At 35.5% G+C, this 22937-nt stretch overlaps 1 protein-coding gene across 1 annotated transcript in view; it reads left to right on the top strand.

Annotated features, from left to right (window-relative positions):
* Positions 1-22937, top strand: part of TMEM131 (transmembrane protein 131) — a 94159-nt gene that overhangs the window by 39750 nt on the left and 31472 nt on the right. The window contains exons 5-17 of the mRNA XM_027718076.2: positions 7161-7284; positions 8175-8291; positions 9127-9249; positions 9954-10034; positions 12402-12552; positions 12687-12743; positions 13679-13740; positions 18932-19040; positions 20836-20944; positions 21753-21906; positions 22008-22178; positions 22490-22600; positions 22686-22820. Coding sequence (XP_027573877.1) covers positions 7161-7284; positions 8175-8291; positions 9127-9249; positions 9954-10034; positions 12402-12552; positions 12687-12743; positions 13679-13740; positions 18932-19040; positions 20836-20944; positions 21753-21906; positions 22008-22178; positions 22490-22600; positions 22686-22820 — 1504 coding nt within the window. The remainder of the gene's footprint in view (positions 1-7160; positions 7285-8174; positions 8292-9126; positions 9250-9953; positions 10035-12401; positions 12553-12686; positions 12744-13678; positions 13741-18931; positions 19041-20835; positions 20945-21752; positions 21907-22007; positions 22179-22489; positions 22601-22685; positions 22821-22937) is intronic.

Genomic DNA, 22937 nt, shown 5'->3' with positions numbered 1-22937 from the left:
AGGTGCCAAATACCTTGGAAGTCAAATAATGCATATTTAAGCTTTTAAGGTTTTCTGCCTTCTAAAACAGACAGGAGTTTCACATTCAAATTCTGACTTTTCTGTCTTTGTTATTCATGAATTTTAGGAAAGGCATAAAATGCATATTTAGTTTCTGAATAAGTACTATACCTAAAGGGTGTTTTGTTAGTAGGTAGCATGTAGCACTTAATGGAGCAAACTTGTTCAAAGTTCGTGTTTGTGCTGAGCTATCAACACGTATCATGCCCAAGCTAAAGACAGTTTTAATATTTAATTTCAGTTGGAAGCTAAGTCATTCTTCCTGTGAAATTTTTGGTCTGCTGAGAGTGTGTGGGTTTAATCAGATGTTTCAAAAACGTGCCAATTTGAGCAGGAATAATATTTAATAAAAGTTACTTTATCTAGAGATCTCAGAAAATCAAAATCTGTATTAACTTGATAAATAGGTGCTGTAGACACACTTCCTGTGTTCCCCTGGAGATGAGATTACAATGGTCTTATACTTCTGGTTTATTAACAGTTGGGGGTTTTTAATGCTATTTTAATATGAAACAAACACTGCCATATTCTACTACTTTGAAGGCAGTCCAGGTAATCTCACATTTATCAAAGGAAATGTATGCTGTAAGTTAGGATATGCAAATCTTTAGCTCGCTTGAAGAAATCCCAAATGTTCTCTGTATATATTAAGCCTCTGGGAATGGGATAGAACTGTGGCAGGTTATCCCGTATCACTGTGCCAAGGGACTGCTTGGACTACGTGTGGAATACTCATTTGGTTATTTAATGTGTAAACCTCTTACTTGTGTTTCTAAAGCAACACCAGTCTTTTTCTGGAACAAATTCTGCAACATCTTGGATATTTGAGATTCAGGGCTTTAAAGAAAATGAGCAAAAACCCCTCCACCTAAAACCAGCTCCACAACTAGCTGACTTCATTCTTACCTGCATTCTGTTGCTTGTATTCTCCGTTTTTAAACTGTTACTCTCCTCTGTTGTCAAATGGAAATGGAATAACTGAGATGTTCTAATGTACAAACAGCAACCATAATTTCATCTTCCATAGCTTTGGGACTTGGTTGCTCAGAGGCTATTTTGGAAGAACAATTATTACCTATATGGCTTTCTGTGTTTAAGATTGGTCTTCATATTAGAGGTCCTGCAGGTGGCCCATGTGAATGAAGGTTGTTGCAGAGCAGTTTATATTCAGTTCTTGCACCTGCTTTGTAGGTGAATGTGCATGTTCACAGATCTTGATACATTGCCTTAATCTTTATTAATTCAAATCTGACTGTATCAAAAGTAAACTTTAGGTTCTTCACAACTAAGCTTTTTGTAGCTTTTGATAATGGAGCACTTAGGTACTTTGGGTACTTTTAGAACACTGATACAATATAAGGAAGAACTGCTTACCATCAAAATTTTAAAATGTGGCATTATTTTAAAGATGAAGTTGACATCTTACCCCTGTTTCATATAAATGATTACTACTGTATGAAACCATACTTGTGGCAACAGTAATATTTTAATCTTTGATGAACGTATGCTTCTATGGTGAATGGAGGTTCTTGCTTCACTCAATTTGAGCAATGTCTCATTCTCAGACAAAATTTTCTCATTGGTAGGACAGTATTCTGAAGTTCTGTCTTTCAGTTTTCTTTTGATAAACAATCTCATTGCATTTCCTTTGAAGTGTTTTCATTAGGGGATTTTTGTGATGGTTTTGTGTTTCTTGTTTGTGAGCTGTAGTATTTAGCAGGATATTCTATGAAAGATTTTACTGGCCTTGAAAGCAATTGCTTGGCAATGTTCAAATATTTGAGAGCTTCTTCCAGGTCTGGAGACCTTATGTTACTTTAGGTAACATAAGGGACATATTTTACTCCTGTAGCTTTAAGGACAGGATAGTGTCAGAATAGGTAAAGATCTGGAGAATACAGCTGTGCTGAATCTGTCTTAATATGTCTCCCTTTGAATCTAGACTGCACTGCTTTCAGTAATACTTCTAATTGCATCAACCAAAACCAAGAAAACCAAGGCAAAGGGGCATTTAAAAAGTAAAGGCATATAATGAATGCGTTATATTGCAGTGAAAATTAGTTTTCACCCTTGTAAGGCTTTCCTGCTGTAAAAACGTATGGGAGGAGTAGCATGGTAAGAGAATGGAGAATGATATTGTTAACAGTTTAACTATTTGAAGTTTTCCTGAGCTATAGAAGAAATGTTTGTATATACTAGATATGGTAGATATAAATGTTCTTAAAATCATGGAAGTTACTTTACAATAAGGTTAGTATAAGTTTAGCAAATCGGTCTGTTTTCTTCAAGAACTCTAATCTCTTAGCAGTAAATAGTGGGTACTTATAGCAGCTAGAGAGTTTACTCAAATCACTGGTTTTCTTACAGTTTAAACAAGTATATTTACAACGGGTGAAAGGACCTATAAGTTATGTAGAATGTAGAGCCAAATGTTTACACAGTACATTTGATACACTTGTAATGTGTGAGAGCTTGAGATTGTTGGAATTTTAAAGAAATGTTGCAAAATGAGACTTTCATTTCCCTTGGATTTTTTTTAAACGTGAGAAAGTGTTGACAGTGTATTGACATTTTGTCCAGATCTACTGCAGGTTTTGGTTGCATATCATGCTAGAGTGCAAAATGCTGCCAAAACAAATAAGAGTTAGATTACACCTAGATTACACCTTTAGGTTAATTCTGACCACACTTGGTGACATGGTTGGATAAAATCTTCTTGCTGGCGTTTTATATATGGGGGTTTGCTAACTGTTTGGAAAAGGTATGATTTTGTTGTATGGAATCTAAGTTGGATTCCTAACATAAAATGGGGCATTTGCTCCATTTAGTACGTTACGTGGACACCAACTTTTGGTCAAGTATACTATAAAAGAGCTTTCTCTCTTTGTTAAAAGGCAGTAAAATTGGGAAGCTAAGAAACAAGTAATTTGTAGGCTAGTACATGTGTAAATCCAAACCCCTTCTGGTTTCTTTGCTTTTCTGAGTTGGAGATGCATTTGCTTTCTCCAACATATGTGCTGCAGTTACTGACTTCAGTTAAAGAAGCCACTTGCCTGTGTCTCTCAACCAGCAATGCATACGGTTTCATGTGAAACAGGAAGAATGCTCTAGTCACTAATTCTCTGGTTTTGTACATCGTGCAGTCTTCCTTTGTGTAAGGAACCACTATTTTCTTCAGAATGGGCACAAAAGGCATTCCCTTTCAGTCTCTAGATGTAACCTTGTACAACCAGCTCATTTTGTTTCTTTTAATTAAAAGTAGGTGGATACATTACAAGTCAACACCCAAGTTCTTACTGTTGAAGCTTGCTCACTCTGATCTTCTGACTGTCTTCATTGGTTAAGGAAGTTCCCAAGCCACATATATTTAGAGGCTAGGAGAGTGTTCTGGGCACCTGACTTTATATGCTTTTCACATGACACTTTTGCCTTCTAGGCGTCTATGCTATTCACCCCTGTCTGATAGGACACTGTATGACAGGATACTGATTTAACCTATGATTTAACCCACTTCTGATATGTTGGGCAACAACCAGTCTTACATATGTTTCCACAATGGCCAAAGATGCTAAATGAAAAAAGTTCTTGGGGGAAAACATATGTAAAACTCTCAAATTCATTAGGAATTTACCGGAATTGAATCTTGAGTATGTTTACGTATGTTCCCAGCATTTCAAAATATAACTGTGAAGCTTTTGATTGACTTCAGTTTTCTCTCCAGTCTCATTACAAAGAATAGGAGATGAAACAGGAAGAATGTATCTGCTGAATTTATGTCCTTTTACTTTTCAGTAATAGATTTGTATCATAAATCAAGTGAGCATTTTACAGAGGTGCTTAAACCATGTACAGTAAGAAAAAATTAATTGCTCTTTTAAAAAGGCATTTTCTCAATCTGTATTTGCTTCACACTGAGTAGCTAGATATTTTTGCAAGTAAGCTTTGAGCCAATAACTCAAGGACTCATCTCCCCAAAATTTGCAACAGCTGATTTCCATTGTTAAAAGAATCTACCTCTTGATCCCTGGAGTAGCAGTTAATTCCATTACAAGGGCATGCTTACTGTAACTGCAGATACCAACTCATACTTCAAAAAGAGTTGAGTTGCAGCAGTAAAGAACCAGAACATAGGAATCTTGACTCATTTGAACAGGCACCTCCCCCTTGTTAATTACCATCATCTCATCTAGGTTGTGGTATCAGGTTTTTTATCAGTGTAGGTGGACCTAGCATTATGCAGGGACAGAGGAGCAAAATATTGCATGCCTTGACAGTTCATATTTGCCTGAAGATGTGTGTCTGTACCAACTTCTCACAATGAAAAGTACTTGCTGTGACCGCTCCAGGAAATTCTGCTGTGAAATTTGGCATCAGGTAACACTGTACTTGTGCAGATCATTGTGGTCTGATAATCTACAGCTTGGAGAGCATCCCTGATGAGATTATTGCTTTGAATGTATGTTCATTAAGGGTGTCTGGTGTCCACTGCTCTACCTGGATTTTACCATGTCTGGTAGCAGGAAAACAGGTGAGGTTTATGAAGTCCTATTTCTGTTAATTTGGCTAACATCAAACTTAAAGAAATAAGGGAAGCTGTATCTCAGCCAAATGTAGTATTGGACTCATTGTTTCAAAATCAGAATGATCAGCAAAACAGTAAAATAAAACACAGTCCTAACAACAGAATTCATTTTAAGTTCCTTCTGCCTTTATCACTTATAATTAATACCATGGTAGTTTAGTCTGGAATATGAAGTTAGTGAGCTGTGGTGTTAGTCATGGCCGTTTGTTTTCATAAATTTAACCTCTCAAATAGACTGTCTTATAGTCCCTTCTCTTCAGAACTAGAAAAACATGAAGACCTTAAAAAATTGTTAATATTTGGAATATTTCCTAGATAATGAGTTTTACTTCCTTTCTGACAGGAACATACTGGTGCTTCAGTATTGCCAGTTCATTCAACATCATTTTCTTGGCTTTGTGGTGTTTCACACATGATGCATCATAAAAAGTCTCACTGAAGTCAACCCTGATTTTAGGTTTTCAGTATATAGCTGGTTTTCTGTAGAGACCACAGGTGATATAGTAATCATGTTATTTGCTCACAGTGCTTAAAATCTACCTCATCTCTCACTTACTGCTGTTGTGGTTTTAAGGAACTGTTCTGCTTGATTCTTGTTTTCAGCTCTTAGCTCCTCTTATGAAGCTTGGAGTGTTTTGTAATAGACGAGAAGGATGATTTCCCCTTCTTGAGGAGCTGCTGAACATGCTCTGGGAAAGTGAAGTATCCAGAAACTGCACTGTGGCAAGCAGAAGAGTTGCACCAAGATGTTGGGAGCACGTCTTCCTCTGAGGAGAATCAGAAATTGCAATGAGAGCTAGGGAACAGACAGTTGATCCTCAGGAGAGACTCAAAGAGCTTTCTTCAGTGTTAGGAGAGGTTGACTATTTTATTTCTTCCCTTTTATTTTTACTTTGATGTTAGTAAAATCAGAGAGTACTTTAAGGCTTGACCACTTTGTCTAAACAAGGAATTTGCTGCAAAAGTGCTGACTGTTATACAAGCTTGTATACAAGACTGTTATACAAGCCTTTCATAGTTACCAAGCAGATAAAATCCTCAAGGCCGTCTGTACTGATGTCAGTGAAGGAGTGTTTGAAGCAGTGGGTTCAGAATTCAGAGAGTGCTGGGTAGCTCCCTATCAGCAGACACTTTTTTTCTGGTGTGGTTTTGCGTGTGTTTGGTGTTGTAGTGGTGAGTAGCAAAGAAATTTACAGTAGTAGAGTGCAGATGTATTTTTCTGTTAATGAAGATGCTGTTTATTGATGGTTAGTAATTGTGTCTTTGAATTAACAGCATAGTCTTTAGCATCTGTCTCTTTAGCCCATGTTTCATAAGTAGGAGGTTCTGTCATCACAAACACTTTGTAAATTGTAGTGTAGTTTGATTATTGTTACTAAATTCTCCATTCAATGGAGCCTTTAATTTACAGCAAACTTCGTGTGTTGGGACATACTTCACACCCCCCTCCAGGTTGAAAAACTGTGAATGCAATAGCACTTACTAATTTGGCCTGTTAAAGTGAATTGAGGAGGGTAGAACAGCTGCCTGTTGCTGGTCATCATCACTTCAGGTACTACAGGTAGTAATTCTTACCAATTGTTTTGCTGTCCTTGCAATGTTTGGAGCAAGTGACATGGGAGAGAGTGCTACATGGAGTACATGTAGCCTGAAAGTTGAGTTAACTATTTTAAATTCCAGAATGCAAAATTGAGCAATTTGTAATCTGCATCTTGATTAGTGCTTTGGTGCTGATGCTTAACATGTGTGTTAAAAGGCATGAAAAAATTCTGAAAAGACAATAAAGTCTGAAAAATAGTTGGTGAAACTGGAGCATCTGTTGTCACTTCAGCTGTTGTAAGCAAAACCAAGCCCAAATCTTGTGTCAAATAAATTGTTAGAATGTTTTGTTAGTGAAATTGTGCTGTTGTTTAACTGTGTGACTACCATATTTTAGAGTTCTTAAATTCTAACTTTTATTTCAAGCATTTATTTTTTTCTTTAAGGTATGAGTTCAAATACTATACATATAAAAAAGTTGTTGCTGCACATGTCTGCCTACTTAATTCTGTAAAGCATGTTATAAAATATGATGCCAGGGAAATTCTGGGTTCTGGGTAAAACTGCTTAAAATCTATAATGGAAAAAACTGGCACTTCAAATTTTGTCTAGGGTGTATTCTGTTTATTTTAAGTTGCTGTGTACACCCTGTCTTAAGATAGTTATTTAGGGATTCTAACATGGAATAGAAAACTTGACCTATTCTGATTCTGAAGTAAAAACCTGACAATAGAATTTCATGAGGATAATGCAACATTAGGTAAGCCTTCAGGAAAAGTAAGCAATAAAATAATGGAAAAGATGTTAACTAAGTAATTAGTCTAAGTATAATTTACACATTACTTAAAAAAAAGCATTAAACACAAAGTTCTATTGTCAGTATGCATCACTTTTATACTCCTTTCTGGTTAATGGAAAAAAGCCCAATGCTCTATTGTCTAGATTTCTGATGCTTCGAAAATATTTTCTGTTTTGACAGGCCAGTTGGAATGCCAAAAATGGAAAAAGTTTACCTACATAACCCTAGCTCAGAAGAAACAATTACATTAGTATCAATATCTGCTACAACATCACATTTTCATGCATCGTTTTTCCAAAATAGGGTAAGTTATTTTGCTTTCTCAAAATGAACTTTTCTTTCCCCTCTGCAGTCTAAATGAGACCTTCTTTAAAGAATAACTTGCTGCAATAATAGCATACCTAAAAGTATTAAGGTATTGCAGTTCTTGGTCTCAGAGCAAATTTGAACTGAGCACAGAAACACTGGGACTTCTGACTATGTTGGAAATGTATATTGTAACTGAAGGTTTAACAGCAGATCTCTTTGCTGCTGAAGTGACTCCATTGCCTTAGAGCACCTACAGGAACAAACTGTTCCTATAATTTTTCTGAAAATTCTAAGTCATGTGAAGTAGTGTTAGTGTGAAGTAGTCACTCCAATGCGCTAACAGCTGTAAGTAATCGTGTTACAGGAACTTACATGTTCAAGAGTGTGGTGTCAGCAGGGTTAACTCTTAACCACCTTGTTGTCAGATAGAGTCCTCTAGTTTCAGTTTTGTCTGCAGGGCCTGTGGCTTAGCAGGGGCCATATAAACATTAAAAACTTCAGAAAACCTGTCCATAAACAACCTCTCTCATTTATGGAAGTCTTGAAGTAATTGCTGTTTCTCCAGTGATCTGTGAACTGTCAGACTAAAATATTTCTGTGATAAGCTGAACTCAGAATTTAACATAAAAATTCAATTAAATACGATCCTGCACTAGATAATAGTTGTAAACTATTGGTATTTTTATTATTTTTTTACGCATTTTATTTGTCTGAAACTTCTACTCCTTTTTTCTAAATCTGCAGTAGACTTTATAACTTCGGTATTTCTATAAAGAACATAAGAGATCTTCTGTAGCACAAAAACCATTGTTCATCTGTGTAGTGTAATGTCTTCAGTAAACAGTTTTGCTTATCCCTCTGCTTGCTTACTTTTATTTTTTCCAGAAAATTCTTCCAGGAGGGAACACATCCTTTGATGTAGTTTTCCTTGCAAGAGTAGTGGGAAATGTAGAGAACACTTTATTTATTAACACTTCTAATCATGGGGTATTTACTTATCAGGTAAGAGAATTACACTGTTTCAGAAAAAGTTGTGTGAATCAAAGCAGTATCTATTCTGGGGCACTTAACCATCCGAGGATATTTGCACCATAATGATGAGTTGTTGGTTTGTTTTTTTTTTTCCATCAACCCAGTTGAAGAAATTTCCATCCCTACTGCCTGTTGTAAAACAAAAATACACCACTGTAAATATCGTAGGGCAGTACTGTAAGCCAGATTGATGAAATTATGTAGGATTTAAAACCCTCCCAACACCTTTTTTGTGTTATTTTTGTGGCTTATTGTACTGATCTGGCTCATTCTGTAGCTCTGTATTCATCTGCTCCTGTGACAAGACACTGCTATTCATTAGGCTGGCAAAAAGTCACTTGCATTACTCACTTGAGATTCAGAAAGATAACCAGACAGATGAGAGAGAACAAAAAATGAAAAAAAAAAAAAATAAATATTCTTGTTGAAAGAATGTGACTCTTACCATGACAACATTTTGCAAACAACAACAGAAACGCTTCCCATATGGATAGTTTCATAAAAGTATGATTAAAGGAACATTTCACATCTCTTTAACCTATGGCTGGTATTTAGTGTTTCAGAATGTCAGAAAAAAGGTGGTATTTTGACTTCCTGTTTTCTCAATATGTCAGTGTAAGTAAGTAGTAGCTATGAGAAATGGCCTTCAGCTGCAAACGATAATGGTTTAAAATATTTGATTAGACTTATACTATAAAATTATTCAAAAGAGTACATGGTGGATTACTAAAACTGGTGAGTGTATTTTAGGCTCTGCAACAGTTACATACAGCTGCTTAAGCTTGTGTTTCTTTTTCTGAACCAGGTGTTTGGCATTGGAGTTCCGAACCCCTATCGATTGCGCCCGTTTATTGGGGCACGAGTTCCTGTAAATAGCAGTTTTTCTCCTATAATAAATATACATAACCCCCACAGTGAACCTTTGCAGGTGAGCCTAAGAGGAAAATCATTAAATGCTCATTTATGATATTAAACTGAAATTTTTATTTTGAAACTTCTTAAAATTCTATTTGAATTTTAAAGCTGTTTGAGGTCAAGTCTTTCATATTGTGTGAAGTTTTTTCTGTTCAACTGCAAGTCAGTTGTAGAAATTGTAGATTATAATCACAGATCTCTTAATTTGCTAATTGAGGTTTTACAGTAAAATTTCAATTTTTAACATGGCTATAATTACGGCAAAATAAAGATTTAAACTTCACTGGTAATTAAGAGTATTGAAACTTCACTGGTAATTAGGAAGAACACTGAAGCAAACAAAGTTAAATAGATCTTGTGCTTTTAATTTGGTGATGCCTCTTAGCTTCCTTTTGCCTGTTTTGCACAGTGTAAGGTGGTGTTAAGGTGTAGCGTAGTATGTAATGTTGGCAAGCATTCTTATGTTAAGGCAGGATTGATGTCTTTACCTAACCAAATTCTGATTCTGTGAAGTAAGTGATCCACAAACTATGAAATACTATAGAAAGACATAAATGTAGCACTAGCAAATGGCTATATCGTCACTAAAGTGAATTTATAAGATACTCCAGTAGTCAAATAGTCACTAAGCTATGCCATTGCACGTGATAATACCTGATAACTAGAACAGGATCCCTTTAAAGCTGAGTGCTAATGATTTTCTGTTATCCACCTCAGGTGGTAGAAATGTATTCCAGTGGAGGTGATCTCCATTTAGAGCTTCCAACAGGTCAGCAGGGAGGTACGAGGAAGCTATGGGTGAGTAGCCATGTCTTGTAGCGCCCATTGTACTTGCTTGGGGAGGTTTTATTTTGATGAGTTCAGGCTTTGGGGTTTTTTTACTAACTTCATTTCTTGTTTTGTGATCATTAAAATATCCCATAAAAAATGGAAATAATAATGGTCTGTTACTGTAATGGGAGTAGGAATCAAATGAAACGTTTAATTACAGTAAGCCATATGTATTGAGCTGTGCTTTTTTGAAATGCAAAGAACAAAACGATTCCCAGTAGAATAAAGTACACCTACCTGAGCTTTTGGGACAATGTCCCAGAGACCTGTGAGCTGGATCTAACCCACAGAAAAAAAAAAACAAACATATTTTGTTTGATTTATTGGTTACGGGGGGTTTGTGTTGGCTTTTTTGTTGTTAGTGGTGTTTTTTAACTCAGAAAGTCCTTCTTGCAAATTACTGTGAATGCACAGATAGGTTGAAAATGCAGCTGAACAAACTTAGGGAAGAAAGTCCTATTAAGGACTACTACATAAAAGAGCAGCTTGTCTAGCTGCAGTAAATCCCTGAATCATGAGTCGAGAGTGGCTGGAAACTGTTCTAGAAAATATACCTACATGCATGCCCTGCAGTTACTGTTTACTCTCTGGTGCTAGAGACAAGGTAGTGGGTTGAACAGACTCATGGTCTGGCCCGTTAAGTCTGTTTTCTTGTGTTCTTCACTTAATATAGTTTTGAAGTAACACCTGATATCTTTAAGTGAAATAAAATTTAGAAGCATCCTGATGGTAAAGTTTTGGCGTTATGCTATGTATTACACTGTTGGTAATGTCCAGCTGTCATATGACAGTTTAACTTGTTGTAAGAGTAAAGCCAGGATATTACCAAGTGAGCTATGAAGGACAGTCACAATACTTAATTCTTTTTTCTGGAGAAAGTCCATTAGAATGGCAGTGTTTTAGTGTTAGATACAAAAATTGCAAGTAAGTATTAACACAGATCACAAGCATTTTAAAAAATGCAGTGGAAAGAGATGCTGAGGGTTAGATGTAAACATGAAAATGGATTTTAAAAGATGAAGGTCCTAATGTCTTGACACTGTTTTAGTCAAATTGTATTGCTTCTAAAGATAGCCCCTTCCTTGTTGTCAAAAGAACTCAAGAGGAATGTTTTTCAGAGCATGTAGTTTTTCAGCTTCTCTGGGCCAGGTTGCCAGTTAAAGCACTGATGACTAGCATGTGAAAGCTTTCAGTGTCTTGCAGACTAGTCCTCTTGTTTCCCTTATCAACCATTGGTATTTCAAAACAATAAGGCAAATAGAAGAAATCAAACCAGTAGGAGGAAACACCCAGATACATCATTGTATTGGCTATGTCAGGAGCTTCACTGCAGTTAGAAAAAGCTGCAAAGTAGAAGAAATTATTTGAAATATGGTGATGATACTTTGACATATGGATTTACATAATTGTCTAAAATTATTCTGATACCAAATGCTCGGATGATTGGATGAAGTATAAAACAATTGATTACTTCCTGTCCAATTTCCTACCTCAAAAACATGAAATAAGCTGCCAACTGAAACAATACCAATCATTGCAAGGACTACTCATCCAAAATTTCTGCTTTCTGTTGTATTTATTTGCACTTAGTGTAGGAAGTTCCAAATTTCAAATCAAGCCTTTCATCCTCTGTTAAAAACAAAATAAAAATCCCAATCCTCAGACCTTCTGTAAAGTGATTGGGAAGGCTGTCTGATGTTGGTATCTCAGTTATGGAGCTGAAGTTAGTCTTGTGCTGAAGCTGTGTACACCAAATACAGAAAGAATGCAGATTGGAACTGATGGAATAGGCATGTACAGAAACTAAAATGCATTTTGACTTTTTGCTGTAAGTTACATGATGGCCCCACAAGCTTCTGGCTACTTGGAGTTCTGCACTATTTCAGTTTGTGTTTAGGACTGAAACTGTATGGCTTGTGTCTGCTTTGGAGAAAAAACAATTAGGATATGCAAACCCGATATTCGATATTACAGTACTCAACAACATTTTTATTAACAACTTTTGTTTATTGGTAGAATTCTGCTAATTTAGCTACTGTCTTTTACCACAAATTAATACGTAAAACTTAGAATTGGGATGTGGAAGTTCTCTTGCATATACCTATTTTTAATCAGTGTCATATTACATGTTTACAACTATATTAATTTAATTTATAAATTAACTTAATTTATAAATTAAAGTGTAATTTTAATAATATGGAGTCTATCTCTTTCTGCTTTTGCAAGTTTTTCTCTTAATACAATTATACTCAATGCTTCTATTGTAATTATTTGGTATGACAGCTTTTTTTGTAATTACTGGACTCTCATAAATGTGCTTTGATTATTTATCAGGAAATACCTCCCTATGAAACAAAAGGAGTGATGAGAGCCAGCTTTTCTTCAAGGGAAGCAGATAATCATACAGCCTTTATTAGAATAAAAACAAATGCCTCAGACAACACAGAATTTATCATTCTCCCTGTTGAAGTAGAAGTTACAACAGGTTTGTAGAAGAGTGATTGTTTTCACTGATTTTGTTTTGTTTTGTGGATTTGGTTGGTTTTTTTTTTCAGTTATTCAAATTAATTAACTCTTAGTATAATAAGATAATAGTAACTTATTTTTTTTTCCTTAAAGCACCAGGAATCTATTCATCAACAGAAATGCTAGATTTTGGTACACTACGAACACAAGGTAAAGTATTCTTCAGGTCTCTAAGTATTTATAAGGAGTAGGGTGGGAAGAGGAAAGTCCACTTATCTTTGTATTGTTCAGGGTTGCTTGTGGAATGATACTTCTTAAAAGACTGATAATAGTGTGTTACAACAGTGCACAGATATTTTTGCCAGCAAGTATACTTGAGATGTGTACAAGCGAACAGTAGTTTGCACATCTGGTTCTAGGTCTAGTAATAACATTAGTCTCACACAGTTGTACATTACTTAGTCTGAAAACCATTTCAGTTTACTTAGTTTGTGAACTTGTTTTGAAATACTGCCTTACATCTGCATAAGTTTTAATGTTTCCAGACACAGGGAATAGTGAAGGTGTGCAAACTTAATCAAATCTGTTATTTATGATAAGATTTTTTTTTCAAGTACTACTTACGTGTTTGTGCTTAACATTAATTAAATTAATATTGCTTGGTGAAATAAAATATATGCATTGGAAAGTTGTAAAACTGAAGGTATCTTTTGAAACTGTAAAAGGGATTTGTTACTGAAGAAAAGAGATCATCTTTTTTCAAGTAAAAAGAGATATCTTCTGAGGTACTTTTCCTTGCAACTTCCTTAACACGCAAAGATTTTACATGTAAGATTAGTTTCTGCTGGTGCATCTGGCAAAATCATTCATTGTAGTATTTTTAGCCTGTTTGTTTCTTAATATTTTACAAATACGAGTAGTTAGCTGAAGCCTGTAATACCTACTAATACACAAAACTGTAGTTTTTAAGTGTGTCAGTGTCTTGGGACTAGCTGTTTAGACTGGCTGTTCTGTCGTGTTAGTCTTAACTTTTTAACTCTGAACAGTGGATTTATTTGAAGAACCAGCTAGTGCAGATGACTTTGTATATGTTTCTTATGTTAAAATAGCCTAATAGCCAGGTGTGTTTTTTTTTTCTTTAACAGATCTGCCAAAAATTTTAAATCTGCATTTATTAAATTCAGGAACAAAAGATGTGCCAATTACAGTAAGTTTTATTTCCTTTTAATTTGAAACTTTCTATATGGATTTACTTTCTCTTATAAAAATTGATCATTCACAGGTTCACCATGCAGTGTTCAGAATTAGAAGCTAGGTGATGTGTGACTGAAAATGTAACTTAATAGGAAGGCAAATAATTTTTGTGCATGGTAAAATTAATTTGCTTCATAGCCTTCTTTGAATGCTTGGATGCTTTGAACAGCATTTATAGACTGTGCCTGCAGTATCTGAACTCCTGAAAGCTTTTATACTTGAGAGCAGTAACTCATGTTCATTGAATGAGATTAATGCAGAGTCTGTGAGATTCTTTGTCCTCATCACACACAGATCACATTTACACATCAGTGTAAAAAGTGGTTGCCCAACATAATCTTTTAAGATAAGCAATGAGTAGCTTTCAATAGCTGACTGTAAAATGACCCTTGTTTTCTTGAGCTTATCTGCTTTGTAGCTTGAAATAAGAAAAAACCCCAAACATTCTAGAGCCCTTTTCAGTAAGATCACTGAAGCTGGATGTGAAGTGCAACCAGCTTCAGAATTCTAGAGTTTGGATTTTCTGTTTTCTGTTTTTATTACAGAATTTTGGCTCTAGTCTGGTAGTCCGCCTTTGTTCATTCATACCTTTTTCCTGTGTGATTTTTCTCATTGCCCACTATTTTTCTCACTTCTTCTTTCTCCCCTTCCTGTCTTCCATGTTTTCCAGATTTAGTTGTGTAGCTAGCTAGCTATAGCTTGTCCCAGTACACTTCAAAAAGTGTTGAAGTGTTGAAAAGAAACCAGAGGAGCGAGAAGAATGACTGAAGGATTGGCAGAGGTTTCTTACTGAGCTCTTGGAGACAATGTGTGTTTGTAAAGGATATAGTTGTAACTATAACAGTGTTTTCATAGTACAGATCTAGCAAAACCTTAGGATACTGGAAACTGAGGCTTAATGAATTTAAAGTAGAAACAGGACACATTTTTAGAAATGAAGGTAACTTTTCACTGTGACAGTCCATTGCAGTGCTTGCTAAGTTATTATTCACTAATGATTTTCAAGTCAACAGAGACTTGCAGTATAGTGCAAACAGAATTTAATTCACTGACTTCCTAATGCTTTATTGCATTTATGAGGTCAGGTGATCCTATAAGGTCTCTCCTGGTTTTGTAAGCTATGACCCAGCTTCCATGGAGTTTTTTTTAAAAAAAACTGTGTATGATTTTTACAATCAGAAGGTTGGTAGATTTATTATTTTTCCAGCTAGATATGAGTGTCCATCTTCTTAGATTTGATGGGATTTTGGCATAGGGACGCTTTTTCAAGGTTGGAGGGCTTTTTAAGTGTGTAATATATTTCCTGAGTACAATGCAAGTAACCATGTATTCACACCATCAGTATCACTTCTAATATCTGATAGTGTAGTGCCTAATTTATACTCCATTATTTAAAAAAAAAAAGCCTATCCATTTTTTTTAAATCTGTGGTCTTTACACCATGGGCTATAAACCAAAGATGTTGGTCTAATGAAAGGCTGTCATTTGATAACCATTAGACATGTCATGACAAAACTTTTTCAGATAAATTATTCTTTTACAGTGTATCAAAGCAGTAAATTTGGTATTCTTAAAGCCTTTGGGACTCACTTTTGCAATGAAAAAGTTACCACATCAGTCCAGATGTGGTCCAGATTTTTCAGTGTGTCACATATGGCACATCAAGTCAATTGTTCTTCTCATTAAGGCACAGCTTTGTTGGGAAGTTTGTAACCTTTCTACCTTTTGAAGCTCTGTATGAATTTCTGCTTCTGTGCCGATTAAGGGATTTCGAAGTGTAAAGAATTTCGAAGCAAGAGTAAAGAATTTTTGGAAGGAACCCGGAGAATAGTTTACTTCTAGGAAAGCTTGAGAAATGGAGTTCTGACCCTTTAGAGTTAGAGTTTAAAAGCAGTGAGACAGAGCTGTGTGACAAATTTCATCTTAATGTCAGAAGAAAAGGCCAAGGCTATATTTAGCATATGTTTAAGCTGGGTGTTGGAGGAACTAAATATCTTCAGGTCATCAGTGTGTGACAGACTGCTAATACTGTTACCAGAGTTGTAGTTGTTCTGCCTTCAAGTACTTAGTCATGCTGTAGTCCAGAAAATTGGTTGAGGAAAATAACAGCTAGTCACTTGACTTTGGTTTTTAAGTTTTAAAACTCCTTATAAAATCTTCCTCCTGTTGTAGGATTTGCTCCATTACTGGGGAGTATAATGTTTATTTCATGACTGTATAAACTATTGCATTGCTGCAACAATTAAGCCATGCTGTCAAAAACCTAGTAAATGTAGATTATTGAACACTTCCTTTTATCCCTTCTCTAGAATGAAAATTTTATTTCCTTGAGGCAGTTCAAGCCCATTTGATTGCTAAAAGTAAAGACACACTTCAAAACTTGAGTTCCTTATTATGTTTGATGCATGAAGAACCAGGAACTTCAGGACAACCATAGTGAAGCTGAGTTCTGTCAGTTTGAAAACAAATGTATTTGTATAAGCAAGTATTTAGTTCTGTCACAACTCATATATACTTTACTGGTTAGTTTCTCTTATCAACCTACAAGAAGTAGCTTGCTTCTGCATTGTATTTTCAATCTCCGTATTTAAGTGCATGCATCTCAAAGCTGAGGATTAAAATCTAGTAGTAGTTTATTTGATGGCTGTTCTGAATGGTGCTTATGGAGATAGTGAACTTCAGTTAGTTAGGTGTTTCCCTGTTTTAACAGAAGGCCGAGTAATTACTGACAATTGTGTCTGTAAAAGTGAATAAAAGAGTAGAGAGGTGGTTCTGCACTAATGGAACTAGCCTTGGTCTGCTAGCTGTAGCCACAGAGCTTTTTCGTCTTGGAGCAGGGTAGCTGTGTCTTTACTATCTGTAATCAAAAGTCTACAGCCTGCTCAGTCTTTAGATCAATATACTAGATGGATGGATAAGATAAAACTGAGTTGTGGAGCTTCTGACAGGTAAACAGCATGGAAGAACACATGCCAGTCTTTTAGTTTATTAGAATACATGTAGTCTGAGAGTACTTAAACCTTCAAAATCTTTCTCAAGAACTGCTAAACAGCACAAAGTTTTCTCCCCCTTCTGTGTCCTTTAGAAATGTAAGGTCTTAATTTTCTGCTCTTATGCTAAATATTGAATGTGTCTTCATAGAGCAGGGTCAGGAATCTTGAATGGGGCATTCTGTGGAGAGCCATGTGTTACTGAAGCATATCTATTTAGAATTATTCTTTCCCACAGAAGTTGCTGTTAGAAAATTTTCAGAGAAAATTGGTGGTATTAGATTCTTGATGAAACTTGTTTTGCATGTATTTTCATGTCCCTATCTGATGAATTTTAATTCAGGACAGGTTTTGCTTGAGCCGTAATTGAAATACGTTGAAATTTGCACAACGTGAAGTTGAAAGGATTCTTAAGCATGTTTATTTTTCCTTTAGTTGTCTTAATTCTGTATTTCCCTTTATAGCATGTAATCAAGCAACAAGTGATAGATACATTATGTAGTTCAGAAATTTTCAACAAAACAGTGTAAATTACTTCCTTTACTAAATTAATTAGCTGTAGACATTTTGAGTAAATACATCTAGATTTGTTACAGTCATGGTTTAAGAGATGCTGTTTTTCTGACAACACTGTCCTTTTGAATATTTCCACTTTGATTTACTAAATGAAATCAACATTATTTCAAACCAGTAATTAAAGAAAGCATTTTGCATGAAGCTAGCTTCTAGAAATGGTTAACTTTTCTGTCATGCAAAAGTTGTGAATTTCATTACTTCTTTGGTTTTATCTGCTTTAAGAGAGTTCTTTTTTTTAAAGACACGTCAAGATTTCAGTTTTGTAGTGTGGATTTCATTAGAAGAAAATTGAGATAATTATTAATCAATTCATGAGGAGAAATAGCAAATATCTGCACCATGTGTGTTTAGGTGGTGGACAAAGGTCAGTACTATAAATCCAAAATAAAAAACTTCGGTTGAGTTAGCAGAGATTATTCATTAGCTGCTAGAGTAGTGCTGCTTGTTTCCTCTAAGGATCATGTGGTCTGCAGAATTTAGTTACGTATGCACAATTTTATGACTTTAATTTACAATCAAGGATAGCTTAGCTTGGAAGAAGTGTAATTGGTTTGTACCACTAGCTGTCTGCCTTGCTCTTCTCTGGCCAAGAAAGGCTCAGCTGCTTGTGAAGCAGGTGCTAAACCGCTGCAGCCTAGCATAAGGTAAACCAGCACTCATTTCAGTTTCCTTAATACAGCATCCTGTAATTTGCTGTGGCTTAACAGCTGCTATGTGAGCAGCTGAGCTGTTCTTAAAGCAGAAGACAGCTGGGGAGGAAGAATCATGGCAACCATCCTAATTTTAAGCAAAACAAGCATAAGAGTGTTTAAATGCTCCAAGCCCAGTTTCTCTCTACGGAATCTAGAATAGAGAGTTTGCTAGCAACTTTTATAAAGTCTCCAGATGATGACATGGAATCCCTAATCCTGCGGCATAGCAAAGAGTACCTCTACAAATCAGCTCTGGCTAATAACTGACACAACAGCTATTCCAGTAATGCCCAATTTACTTTTCCATTTAGTTTAAACCAGTAATCCTCAGATGTAAAAGGTAACCTTGTAAAATGTTAGTGTAGAACGAGTGTCATCTCAGATTTGCAAAACTGTTCTCTATATAGTTAGTGATTTTTTTTCTCTGTGGCAGCTCTGAAGACTTAGATGGGATCAGAGACAAGGTAGATGTCTGTATCATCACTGGTAGTTGCACAAGTCAGTTGACTGCTTTCTTAGTGAGTGCCGCAGAAACAAATAGTCTAGCAATTGTAACCCCTGCAGCATTAAGAATAAAAAATAAATCTTAATTTAAATAAAGCTTATTTTCTACTCTATTAACATGTTTCTGGCCATACTGTCACTTCATTCAACATCTCCAAGGAGAACTCTCTATTTCCCATTTTCCTGAATACTGACCGAGTAATTTACAGTACCTGAAAAAAATTCTAAAACAGCTTTATAGGATGCTTTGTTATAGGAAAGACACCTGCAAAAACTTGGGCAGAACTAGTTGCACTTGTATCATTGTGAAAGATATGTGAAAGCTGCACCGCTTGTTAGCAATCATGAATTTACAGGTGCTTCATATTTTGATTGTTTGCAGAGCGTTAGACCTACACCACAGAACGAAGCTATAACAGTGCATTTCAAGCCAGTTACGTTAAAAGCCTCTGAAAGTAAATATACCAAAGTTGCAAGTATTAGCTTTGATGGTAAGTAGTACTCCTCTCTTCTTAGAACTTTTCAAGTGCTTCTGAAAACTTACTGAAACTTCATTAATTATTTTCACTCTTTTAACAAAATGCTATTTGTAATTTTGAGAAGGAAATGGAATTTTCCTACCTGGAAAAGGTTTATGGTTCTTTTAAACTTCAATTATTTCTGAAAGGATTGTCTCTGTTCATAATTGGCAAGTAACTTAGACTGATGAGAAGAGAAGGTGTTCTTAATATTTCTAATAAACATAACAGTATTCTTATGTTAAGACACTGATGATTTAAGTGTATTTTTAGTCTAAACAGGCAATTGTTTTTGAGAAATCCTAATAAACCAGGTACAAGTTATTCCTGGAGATATTCCAGTTAGGCAGAAGAGAAAAAATTTCACAATGAGAACAATCAGCCATTGAAATAATCTCCCTAGGAAGGGGTGGATTCCCCAGTATTGGACACTTAAGATCCATCTGGCCAGGGTGCTCAGCCATCTTGTTTAGACTGTGCTTCTGCTGGGAAAGGGTAGACCAGATGATCCTTGAGGCCCCCTCCAACCTGGTATTCCATAGTGTGACTGTAAATACTATGCTGACATTTTGTAGAAAGGCACTTCAATTTTTATAGAGATTTTAATCAACTGTCAGAATGGTGGTAACTACTCCTATGTTACTGCTTTAAACTACTAATTGGTGCTGTAAGTCTTTCTTCCTGGATTGCTTAAAAATGAAACCTTATAGATGCAATACTTGTGACAGACATAATTTTAGAAGTTATGTGGATAAAGAGGAAAGGATCGATTTTTTTTTTAATTTTTTTTTTAATTATCATTTAGTGATTAGTACTTTAGATATTTAATAGCTTACACTTTGTAAGATAAGTGAAGTATGTTTTAGCCTATAAATAAATCCTGAAATAGCTGAACTCTGTCAACCTGAGGTCATAATATGTTCAGGTTTTGAAACTGGTAGGATTTGTTATATGAGGACCTCCTGGCTAACATATGGTATGTCTTGGAAGGAAGTTCCTGGGAAAAATACCTAAGTCAAGCTGCTTAATGTGTTTAAGGAATTGACCTGACCAGTTCTTATCAGTGAAGCAGCCAGCCCTAAATATTTGCAATTTCAGCTGTCCAAATACATACGGGGCTTCAGGGGCTTGGTGATTTCTCTTAGCTAGTATTTGAATCCCTTGACTTTTCTGGCACTGTTGCTACCAAGCTGACATTACTTGTCCTGTGATCTTGGAGCAGACCTGTGAGCATCATTCTTGGTTCTTGTGTTTTGGGTTCTTACATGGATTCTGCTTCTATTTCTGTGAAGTTTTGCTTGTCTTTCATTTCTTTGTTACTAAGATGTTGTGTTTCTGGCCCAAAGTTCCTCTCAATTGGTAGCTCTAAATGGGGAGCCCAGCAATCTCAAGCTTCTATTCTGTTAGTGGAGGGATAGATGTATTCCATACTCCCTACTGGGGAGTTCAGATCATCTGGGATCCATATTATCATCTGGAAATGTTCAAGTTAGTTATATGACAGAAACAACCAGGCTTCCCTATCGTAGATAAGCTTACTAAATCAAGTAGGTCATCTAACTGGTCTTAAATGAGAAAAATTCAGAACTCAGATCCCTTGCTTCATAGGCTTTACATTGAAATTTCCTTAAGATCCATTTTTTTCCTTCCATGATACTACATTTCTGAGCTAGCTGTGTGCTTTTCTTCTTCCACTCATTCTAGTCTAACCTAATAGATCATTTTTTTGGTCTGCTTTAACAAACTTCTTACATTCTTGTGTGTACAGCATCAAAAGCAAAAAAAGCATCACAGTCTTCTGGGAAAATAACTGTTAAAGCAAAAGAGAAGAGCTACTCCAAACTTGAAATACCGTATCAAGCAGAAGTGTTGGATGGGTAAGCTTACAGTAACTGAACATAGTTCAAAAGCTAAATCCTGTAAATTAACAGGGAATTTAGACTTTTTGAGGGGGAGTGGGATATAAAGAGGTGATACCCAAACTTTCTGAATCTGGAGCTCATTTAGAACTACAATTACTTGTTTGAATTTTTCTGTTTTTAAATAAGTAGATGAGGTAGTCTTAGCAATTCATAAACTGTTTTCAAGGCTTGAGTTCAAATTGTTTGAAGGGAGTTGTTTTTCAGAGCAGCTGAAGACTGCAGATGAGACATTTTAAAAATGCAGTATTGGAAATTTTTCTGGTTTTGCATTTGCTGTTCTCTTGCAATATGAGTAAGGGTAGAGAAAATAGTTTTGGTTTTAAGCAAAATTTTGAAAGAAATGTCAGTGTTTTCTTGGCTTTTGTTATTTATTTACACAATATGGCTATGTTGACTTTAAAAACATTTTTTAAATGAGATGTTACTTTATCAACAAAACTGAGAGAGTATTTTGAAGGCAAACAAGCTAAACCTTACCTATCAGAACTCTTGTGCTGCAGACACCTGATTTCATTAATAAGAAATATGCATGACTTGCAAACTATCTTAATACGTCCTCCTATTATGCTATTTTACATATTTCTTACCTCATTTGAATCACTTAATTATCAAAGTCCCTGTAATGCTAATAACATAGCTTCAACATGCATTGGGATATGTACCTTTTTTGCTGTTTGAATTGATGAATTCTTGTCTTTGTGCAAGGAAAACACTTTATGTTGGAGGAAAATCTTTATTTCCTTACACTGTTTTCTTCTAATAGATATTTAGGATTTGATCATGGTGCCACACTCTTTCACATCCGTGACAGTGCTGCTGATTCTGTGGAAAGACTGATCTATCTAACTAACACATTCAGTTTTGCAGTCCTTATACATGATGTTGTGTTACCAGAAGAAGCAAAACCAATGTTTAAAGTAAGTCTCATTTCAGTGAATACTTTTACATAATAGTAAATGCTTAAATGTGATGCACTTTGTTCAATTATAACATTGATCTTCATTGTTCACTGATCTAGGTCCAGAACTTCAGTAAACCAGTCTTAATTCCACCTAATGAATCCAGATATATTTTTACACTTCATTTTATGCCTTCCACATCATCCGTTCACATAGATAACAATATTCTACTTATCACCAATGCTTCTAAATTTCACCTACCTGTCCGAGCATACACAGGATTTCTAGATGTAAGTATTTTTCTTTTTTTCTAGCTACTTCAATCTAATTGGAGGCAGACTTCCTAGGACTCTTTTTAATTCTTTTTTCTATTTCAGTTACTGATGAAAAATTCTTTTTTGTTCCCTTCAGTTTTGCATAGGAAATGTGTAGAATTTTGAGCTTGTCATGGTACTGTTGTATTAGACTTATTCATCATCATGGCTAGGCTTCGCGAACGAAGATTTGGGACTAGACTTATTAATGCGTTGTTTAATGAGCTTAGAGTTTGAGCACACTTTATGTTTAACTCATGCTAAAATACTTTTATCAATCTTTCTAGTACTTTGTACTGCCTCCAAAAACTGAGGAACGATTTATAGATTTTGGCATATTGAGTGCAACAGAAGCTACCAGCATTTTATTTGCAGTCATCAACAGCAATCCAATAGAGGTAAGGGTGGATTTATTTTTATTTTATCTTTTAAAAAGTTTACATCAGTGTTGTTACTGAAAAGAATACCTTTGTTCTTTTTAAGCTGGCTATAAAAAGTTGGCATATTATAGGGGATGGTTTGGCCGTAGAACTTCTAACAACCGAAAAGGGAAACAGAACAACGATAATTGCAAACCACCATGAACTACAAAATGCTACTGCATCCGATCAGTCTTCAGTAAGTAATCCTTTGAATCCATTGCTTAAAGCTAAATTTAGGTGGGGAGAAAAAAAGAGAGAACCTCTGCTACTTCTTGCAGTTTGACTTTAGGCAGGGCAGAGGTAAGAATTCTTA

Source organism: Pipra filicauda, unplaced genomic scaffold, assembly GCF_003945595.2.
Source record: "Pipra filicauda isolate LSUMZ 115617 unplaced genomic scaffold, ASM394559v2 scaffold83_size3615187_pilon, whole genome shotgun sequence".
NCBI lineage: Eukaryota > Metazoa > Chordata > Aves > Passeriformes > Pipridae > Pipra > Pipra filicauda.
The sequence above is the reverse complement of the archived record's forward strand: the minus strand, read 5'-3'. Positions and strand labels throughout refer to the sequence as shown.